This window comes from Alligator sinensis, unplaced genomic scaffold (assembly GCF_000455745.1).
Source record: "Alligator sinensis unplaced genomic scaffold, ASM45574v1 scaffold123_2, whole genome shotgun sequence".
Taxonomy (NCBI): domain Eukaryota; kingdom Metazoa; phylum Chordata; order Crocodylia; family Alligatoridae; genus Alligator; species Alligator sinensis.
Genome location: NW_005841917.1, coordinates 1396998 through 1406923, shown reverse-complemented (window position 1 = coordinate 1406923; position 9926 = coordinate 1396998). Strand labels below are relative to the sequence as shown.

The 9926-nt window shown below is 41.0% G+C and overlaps 1 protein-coding gene across 1 annotated transcript in view; it reads right to left on the bottom strand.

The window, feature by feature from the left end:
- The window catches only part of AHR (aryl hydrocarbon receptor), a 94252-nt gene that overhangs the window by 9397 nt on the left and 74929 nt on the right, over positions 1–9926 (bottom strand). Inside the window, 6 exon segments of the mRNA XM_025198227.1 lie at positions 1–2; positions 5–516; positions 1297–1438; positions 4004–4113; positions 6093–6295; positions 8802–8932. The exon segment at positions 1–2 is cut by the window's left edge and continues 720 nt beyond it. Coding sequence (XP_025054012.1) covers positions 1–2; positions 5–516; positions 1297–1438; positions 4004–4113; positions 6093–6295; positions 8802–8932 — 1100 coding nt within the window.

Below are 9926 nucleotides of genomic sequence, written 5' to 3'. Positions count from 1 at the left end.
ATGCATTTTATATCTTCAAAGTCAATACCCAGACTTTTCATGATGCTGTACAAATCACTGTTTTTGTTATCTTGAAAGAGCTCTGCACTGTCTTCAGGAAGTATGAAGTTGCTTTCTTGGGGGCACTCAGTTAGCTCCTGCTTCAGGATGTTGTTATTTCCAACTGGTAAGAGATTATCCTGCCAGCTGCTGCTGCTAACATTGCCCAATTCATCCCTGGCATCTGTAAAGAAGCTTCTCTCAAAGGAAAGTTTATTTGACGCCGGAGGGCAGAGATACACAGACTCATCTTGCCTTAGCATGGCACCCAGCAGTGAACTGGGATCAACAGATTCTGTGTGTAGTGTAGCTTTGGCAGCAGCTCCTTTCCCAATGATACTTTTCATCTTTGCCTGAGAAGGATCCATTAGACTAGGCACTGGGAAAGTTACCTCATACAACACAGCCTCACCAGTGGCAAACATAAATGGCAACTTCATGTTTCGCTTCCGTAGATGCTCTGCTCCTTCTTCATCTCTGAAATTAAAACACACATATGGTACAGTAACTGGAGTGCTACACTAATTACAGCAAAAGTTTAGTGCTACTTTTGTCCCTTGCATTTGAAATATTAAAAAAGCTAACTAAAACTCAACTTCAGTGGGTAAAATGAATAACAGATTATGAAATAGAGGAGATTAAACTGTAATGTCACTGTACATTTCCAAATCTTATATTTACATAATAACATATTCCATGTTTTTTCTATAATACTACGATTTGAGAATGAACATTAGTGCACAATATTCTGGCAAAATTGTTATTGATTGGCTAGATGTATGAATAATTCAGTACTGAACTGTCATTTTTCCCCTCACTTCCCAGGAGGAAGTGCTGAGTTTCTATGAATGATGTTAAAAATACAGTTAGTACTGTACCATGAAGCTAATGTCTATAGGTAATTGTTATGTCTATGCAGCTGCAGTTGGATATCTTCTTTTCCCCAGCCTAGATAGGGTGAAAATTAAAGGTTGGGTTGAAGTACTGTTGTACCTGGAGCCTCAATGGCATCTGTCATGATCAGCATTACATATAGCTTCAGACAATCAAGAGAGAAATGTATCAAGAGTGGAAGTACTGCAACGATTGTTTCAACACATTTAAAATGATTACAATAAAGCCTTCTGCTTCAGGACAGAGAGCACTTCATTTCAAACTGAACAAACCTCCCCTGCCAAATCCTTGCTTAAGATCTACAATTCAGATCATGACTTGGAAAATTTCAAATGATACTGTCATTATATAACAACTACTTACGTAAGAGGCCTCTGTGTTGCTATGATGTAATCCGGTCTTCCATTTTTGTAGACAAGGCGTGCATTTGCCTGTACCCAGGCCCATCGATTTTCTTTGGTAAGAAGTCTAAACACTGTCATGCCACTCTCTCCTGTTTTTATCACTAGAATTGATAAGGTCAGACTTACTTATTTCAGTGCAATTAAAAAACAATGAAACATAGAATTATGTTTATAGCACACTGTGTGAAAAGCAAGTTTATACTGAATAGTGGTAATTATTATAGTGTAAACATATATCCACATTATAGCATTATGTTCTCAAAAAGGCCATGGAGAAATGAAAACTAAGCCCATTTGGCCCCAGGAAATAAAACTAAATGATATATTGAAAGCTTACTTGCCACCATGCTTGACATCAGTTACACATCAATATATAAAAGCCAAAGCACAAAAATAATTTCAAGAAATCCATTAAAGATTGAGAATACCCCATATGAATCATTGTCCATTATTTCCCCAATTGCAGGGACCACTAAATACAAAAACAAGTATATGAAAAAGCCTTGAGCTAGTTTACAGAGAAAAGGCAATTGTAATGATAAACATGACAGAACGTTAGCTATTAATTCAGATTGTGTCGTGCTTTAATTTATATAGCACTGGCACGAAAACAGTGGTACAATAGTGAGCAGCTTAAGTGTAAATTATTTGAAGTCTCCCTCAAAAATGTAACTGCTATTACTTTTCCTGCAAATTCCTTTAAAGTATGCCCGCACTTTAATTATATATAAACTGCCAAAATAATTGCATCATCAATAACTGCATTAAAACTAAATGAGAAAATTAAGTTAAAAAGAAAAATAACGTTTTAAGAACTGTAAAGAGAAAATAATGTATTATAGAGAACACTAGCACTGGAGAAAGTCAATATGGAGATCCTCACTTCACTACTTCCTAGAACCTTTCATTATTAGATCTATTAAGTCTCCAAACATAGGAAGTTCTAAAAAGTTTGGAACGTGGTTATAAACTCCTCCAAGACCATTTCAGGCTGGACATTTTTACTGTCCGAGCCCCCAAGGCCTGGAACAGACTGCTGCCAGAGCTGGTGCAAGCACCTACTCTGGACTCCTTGAAGAGACATGTGTACGTTTATCTTGTCGGGATCCTGTGACCCCAGCTGACTTCCTGCCCCTGGGGCAGGGGGCTGGACTCGATCTCCTGAGGTCCCTTCCAGTCCTAATGTCTATGAAATCTATGTTTCTCATTAGTACCACCATTTTCAGTCCTGGTCTCAGACACAACTGGAAGTAATCAGTAGTTATCTTTTAATATCTTCACTTTCTTTTGACCAGTTTTTAGTTGAAGTGACTAAATCGATCACTAAGTTCTTCTCTAAGGCTTCCCAAATTTGTAATATCTGTGGGTGCATCTACACAAGATGCTTACTGTGAAGTTACCTAATTAGCTCCACAGTAAAGCGTCACTGCCAACACAAGAACTGCTGTTAGGCCAGAGTAAACTGATTCACTCTGCCATAGGATAGTACTGCCCAACACAAAGACTATTCTATGGAGGAGTTATTTACGCTGCTGCACCGTATATGTAGACAGTGACCAGGGCTGGCTGTAGCCCGAGGGTGCTACAGGGTGGGATGTCCTGCTGGACAGAACTGCATTGTAGCACCATTGAGCTCCAGCCAGACCGTCCACAGCATGCTGAGTCGAGCAGAAGCAGCCCTGGCCTGGCAAGCTGACCCCTCAGATTCCCTGCCAGCCAAGGCTGTGTTGCCCTGGATCAGTGTGCTGCAGTCCTGGGTGCTATGTACCCATGAGCAATAAACTGCAGCATGAACTGCGCTGGAGTTTATTGTGTTCCATTAATATTATTGTATAGATGTGTCCTGTATGTACCAACTTTAAGTGTACTCTACACAGACACTGAACTATGCAAGCACAACCTGGGAAGAAGCCCACATCTTTGTCATCGCTCATTGACTAGGAGTAAAAGACAGATACCAGTTTGCTCTACAACTAATTATGAACAAGCAGGGTCACAAGAGTTTTAACTATATGCAAGTAACCTAAAACCAACCAGTAAGGACATTAAACATTCTTTCAAAAGACAGCAACAGTAAAAATGCGTTTGCTAGTAGGGAACCTGTTAATGACACCTCCAAAAGCTTCCAGAGAGCACAATATTACAAGTACCAGAAACAAAGGACCAAAAGAAGTTCACCATATCACTGGTTGACATTAGAAAAAAAGTAGTATACTTCTCATCTTAAACAGCTCTTGAGTAGAACACAATAATTGAGATTTATAAAACATGAATAGACATCTTTAGGGATTAATTTATGTTAAGAAAGCTAAATCAGGATCAAAGAAAGCACTCAGTTTAGTCTCTGACAGGAAACCTCTCTTAAAATTAGTCCTTCTGCCCAAGGGACGTTGTTGAAATAGCAACAGTTAAGCTATGAAGAAGAGGAAGCGTGAACAGCAAGATGCGACAGGAACTGGGCCATTTAAGTGGAAAGTTGGCTAGATAGGAATATAGAATACTTCTTCCAGCATCAACTGTTACATGTAGTAGGAAGACATCTACATTGAAAAGTATTTGTTTTGTTAATACCTAGATTAATATAGGCTGTGTTACACAATTCTTCAGTATAATACAATCTGGCTTTGTTTTAGCAGCCTGCCTTACCAGCAATGAATTACACTTACTTCGGACATGATTCTCAGCACAATAAAGCATATCAGCTGCATGAACAAACTGATAACCTGTTCCTCTCATGCACAACTCTGCTTCAGTATATCCCAGAACAATTTTCCCTCTGTAAGACAAAAAGGAAGACCTTCAGTTCTATTTACTGAACCCATTCACAGTTTAAACAAGGAGTAAACCTCCTGTAGATATAATATATTACCTATAGCAAGAGAGGACAAAAAGATTTACAACAGATAGCATGCAAAGGTGTGTCTATAATTTCCGTTAAAATTTCAATAAAAAGATTTCATGATTTAGCTATGCCATTTTTAGTACATAGAATTAGGGCCACAAAAAAGCTAGCATGTTCAAAAACAGAGGCTTAAAATTAAGTTAGGTACTTAATTGCAGCATTAGGAGCCTATGAATATATTAGTGGTCAAATTTCTGGCAATATAGGTTGCAACTCCTATTTACCTTAGTGTACATTGCTGGGTTTCTTGGTCTTTTTACATAGCAAAATTTCTTATTGCTATGTGCCTAAATATGGAATTAGACAGCCTAACTTTAGGGGGAAAATGTGCTCTCAATTTTCTTACTTAGTCTGACAGGTATTCAAAATTCTAGGCAACTTTCTTCTAGTAAATACTCTAACCACAAATATGCTGTTTTTGTTAATCAGTAATCTATGGGCCGTTATGTTGTAATGAAGAAGTCGCTGAGATACTCTTGTTGATTCTCCTTCAGCGGGCCAGAAGCACATGCCACTTCAGCTCTGGTCCCATTAAAACAGGAAAATATTTTAAGCACCTCTTTCATCTAGTAATTAATTAGATATCTTCTGCCATCTCCAATGCCCAAAGACACACCATTCACCTAAGCTCCTCAGTTTAGGAGTGGATACGCTTACTAAGTGTAAAACAGTTGTGCAAGAAATAGCCGTAAGAGTTAAACATAACTCTGTAAAAGTCCTTTTGAAGGGTCAAAAAGATGCAAATCAGGGATGGGAAGGAAGAAATGAACAAGCAGTAATTGTGAAGAAGCTGGGGGGAGGACAGGTAACGATGAAAGGTGACAGGGAAGGGCAGTATGGGGCAGGGACTGGGAAGGAAATGAAAAAAAGAAGGGAAGCAAAAGAAATGCAGATACAATGGAAAGACAAGCAAAAGGAACTGACAAAGAAAAGGAAAAAGGGACATAAGAAAAGGAAAGAAATGATTTGGCCATAAGAAGAAAAGGAGATTGTGGAAATTGAAAGATGAATACAAAGACAAATGGGGAAAGACAGAAATGTTATGGCTTACAAATTTTTACTCATATACCTACTTTTCTCAATCAGTATTTTGAGGAACATGAAAAAGCTTGCTGGAAAATGGTGGACAACAACCTGACTGCATTGTGAAGTCAAACTCAGATGGCCAATTATAAATGAAGAGAAAAGCCTAAAAGCACAGGAAATCTTAAATTTGAAAAGGAGGGATGAGGAGAAGCCAGAGGGCGCTTTTTGGCAGGAGTGTGAGAAACTTAATGGAATTTTTGCTATGCTGATCTGTCACCTACTAATGTAGTTGTCTTTTGTTTTGCTTTTTAGAGAGAATCATTTGGAAGTTGGTCAAACACACTATAAAAAACAGATTTCATTTGTTTAATTTCTGTACCATTTTAATTCATAGTTAATTTTCAACAGATGACCTCTCCATAATAGTTAAGTCTATATGTATTAAAAGGGTATTCATATGGAAGTGATGAAAAGCTTACTCTGAGTTTAATGTAATCCATTCACATCAGGGGATATTACTCCAAATCATATTTAATAAAGGTTATTCTGAAGAGCAATTTTTTCTTGTGTTTTGGAATGAGAATTATTTTTAAAAACTGCTTTTAAAGATGGTTTCTTTACACAGTCCCCATTCAACTTACAAATTCTTCATTTGCTAAGAAACACCAAAATACTCTAATATCAAGATACTTCCTACAACTCCAATACATGCTTAGCAATATCAATCTAAGTACTAAGCACTTCAAGATTTTAAAGGGCTAATGGCTAATTTGAACTGTTAGTAAAGAGATTTACATAACATCTTAAACAAAAGATCTTGCACATACTTTGCATCACAGCCTGTAGGCGTGAAGTCCAGCTTGTGTTTAGTTCTGAAGATGAAGTTTTTGGTTCGTATCTCAAGGATGGATGGAGGCTGCAGTGGGGTAGCTACAGCAAACAAAGCCAGCTGAGGAGACAGAGTAGAACCATCCTTCCCCTTCTTGTTCTGTCCATGAAGAAATTTTAATCGCCCTTGAAAATTCATGGCCTTCACAAAAGTGGAAAAAAATATCAATGACTGGGTTACCTAAAACTTAATTCTTAAGTTTTAATAACAAAGTGCTGCTGCTTATTTCTTATTAGAAATCTACCTTCTCAAACTCATTGCAATCCCTCAGTCCAACCCTCCCCCCAAAATACAGCAGATATGATGTAAAAGAAATAAATAGCAAATAACAGCTGCATCCTTCTGAATCCTAAACGCTGACAGATTCAGATGACCTTTTGTTATTCTTGATCATACAGCTTGCTATCTATTCATTATTATAAAATACACCACGGTAAAATCTATTTAAGTCTATTTAAAATCTATAAGCAGTCATGTAGACTGTGAGAAATCTACCCTACCTCAAGATTCTGTTAAAAATGAAGATTATTAAACTGTTAAGAACAGCACACGATGTTTTCTGACCAGTAGCTATAATTGGCTAACTCTTGGCAAACTCCTCTTTCATATCGAGTCACAAACAACAATACCAACAAAGTTTTATATAGGGAAAGCCCCATCATTTATAAATCAAACGCAATGTCACAAAAGTATTTATTCTCAATTTATAGATAAAGAATACTGAAGCACAAAATATGGAGATTCTTGCCAATATCATATAACAGCTCAGCTGCCAAGCCAGGAATAGATCCAGTACTCCCACAGCTTAGTGCGTTATCTGTTAGAGCTGCAGTAACCAACTTTTTGGGCAGGCGTGCCCGAAGTTTTGCCAGGCTTACTTCTATCCAAGTGCCACTCCAATCCTCACCCCCAGAGGTGTACCTGATACAGCATATACCCTGGGGTGCTAGAAAGGAGGCAGGGGGCTTAAATCTCTATTCCAATGGTGGAGACTCAGCAGGACATTGCTGAGGGTGGAGGTATCATAGGGCCTTCCCTGGCTCTACAACCACTGCAGTTTTATTTGGTGAACAACGATCCAAAGCCCTTAATTTGGCAACAGCTGCTGAGCTAGGGAAGTCTCAATCTGCCACTTAGCAATTACACCTCTTGCAGAAGGTAGCTGCTGCCTCTCCATTTTGTGTAGCTGGAGGCTCGAGACTCACTACTTCCAGCTCAACACCATCTTTACTGAGGGGCTCACATGCAGCGCACACACAGACTTTCTGTGGCCAACATGTTGCTGGTTGGCCATCCCTATTTTTATTGTTTTGCATCGTTTGGACATAGAATTAAAAAAGTAAAACCATTTATTGTAACCATTTTTAAAGAGGTGTGGAAAACCACTGCTGTGCACTAGTTATATACAGAATCTCTGGCAAAGGAGTTTCAGGGTCGGGGGTTCCCATATCCCTTATCAGCTACAATAGCTTTATTATTTTATGGCTACATGGGTAACAGGCGTCTTTACCCTGGGATGGCATTGGTTGAAGCACCTAAAGAAACTTTCAGTGATAGGTTTGCCATATGCCCAGTAAGAGTTTCAGGGCCCACGCTTCCCAAGGGATACAACAAGTAGGGCCCAGCAATGGAGCAGCGCTCTGGCATCTGAAAGACCTCAAAAGCATATGACACTGACAGGGCAACTTATACCCATGGGTGGCTGCATTCTGGAGGCTCCCTGCAGGGTGTCACTGGGGTCTCCTGGAGCAGCCTTTCCTGGAGCTGGTGTTACTGGGTAGCCCTTTCAACCGGAACTTTCTTAATGGACTTGCCCACAGTTTTACCCTCAGGGTCTGTGCGAATCCAAGGTGCAGTGGAATGGAGTGTCCCTAAGGGCTAGCTCTGAGGTAGTGCCACCCCACAGGATCCTGGTGTCAGGACTCCTTGTGGGCAGTGACATTGGAATTCCTGGTCCGGGTGGAACTGAGAGCATGTAGAAATAAAATTTCAGTATGGGGCAGCACTGGGGCATGTGGGGCTGCGTGAAGGGTGCCCTGCTGTGTTTCCAGCACAGAGGACCTGGTGAGGGGCAGTGATGGGCTGATTTTACTCTAGGATTCCTGAACTCAGACGTTATTGCAGGCCTTGGTCTGGGACTGCCAGGCTGGACCGTGCCAGGGCAGAGGTGCAATGAACCAGTTCTGTACTTCAGGCAAAACCCTCCTGTGCCCTGTGGTGGGAAAGGGGAAAGGAGGGTGGTCCCCTTTTCTGAAGAGGCAAAGACCCAGAAGCTGCTGCAGTTGTGTCTTGCACTCAGCCCCTCCAGCCAAGCCATATAGGGTTATTCCCCACACCTGGCACTTCTGGACAAGCCAAGTTCACCATGCATCTACTGAGCAGGTCACCAGGGGGCCAGTGCAGATGCTGCCCTAGCCTTTATCTCCTTTCTTCATCTTCACTGCTACCCCTTCCCCCAGCCTTCACAAGCTGCTCAGAGGCTGCATGTGCCACTTGTGGCACACATGCCATAGGTGCTAGCACATGCTGGTCCAAGTAGACAACCCTCCACTAAAGCTTAAAACTTAAAATATTACACATTATAATCATTTTGTAGGTTCTCACATTTTAGATCAGAGTAGAAGTCTTTATACAATGCTACACTCACCAGAAACCCAGATGAATTATCTAGGAGGCACCGTAATCTGCAGATGAAATTTCTTTCCATAAAGGAAGAATTCTCTGGAGGAAGCTGCTCTGGGTTATAATAGGCTGCTGGCTGTGAAAAGCCATTATCTGCTGCAGGAAGAGATTATTTATAAGGATTATTTTTAGAGGAACACCTAGTGAAGGCTATCTATAACAAATAATCTTCCGCCCCATAAACAAAGTCTCAGGTCATGACCTGAACATGAACAATGTAAACTGGAAACATCCTCAAGACCTATAATGATTACAGTACTGGTTTAAATATCAGTTATGATGGAGTTGTTTTTAGCTATGCATGGTACTGGAGAATTGTGTATAACACATTTTAGCTTTGCTTTCTTACATTAAAAAAAAAGAACTATTTCACAGATTCTAAATCAGTCTTAGAAAATTAGATTTTTTGAGAGGAGAGAACATCCAATCTTGTTGCATGGGTGGTATTTTCAAAAGGGCACTAAAGGATTAGGCACTCTATTACCATTTACTATTGATATTGGCCTCCTAATGCCATTACGATTTTCTAAAAATTCTAGCCTACACTATAGCTGGGTGCCCTAGTATCAGGCTAGGGCAGGGGTGGGCAAAATGGCAGATGTGGCCAGTGGCCAGACTCCATTTCCCAGCAGCCCCTGCCCGCGTGGCTGAAGCTGATTTCCATGGAGACCCCAGCAGTAGCTGCACTGTGATAGCGCGAGGCCAGGGTTTCCAGGGAGACTGGCCCCAGCAGCACTGACAGGGTGTGTGGAAGGATGTGGAGCTCGTCCAGAACTAGGCTGGTCCAGAGCTAGGCCAGGGCAGAGCTGTGATCTGAAGCCTGCATGCTCCAGTGCTGGGACATGCAGGCAGCAGATTGCGGCTCTGCCTTCGCTTCTTGCAGCGGTGACAGCATGGTTCAGCGCTGGGGCAGAGCTGCGATCTGCTGCCTGCACATCCCTGCCTGGGGCATGCAGGCTGCATATCGTGGCTCTGCCCTGGCTCTCGATCACAAAGTCACCACCACAAGATCCCATCCCAGCTCTGGAGCAGATCCTTGCCCTGTCACACACCCTGCCAGCAGGGGCAGCACTAGACAGGGCGTTGGGGG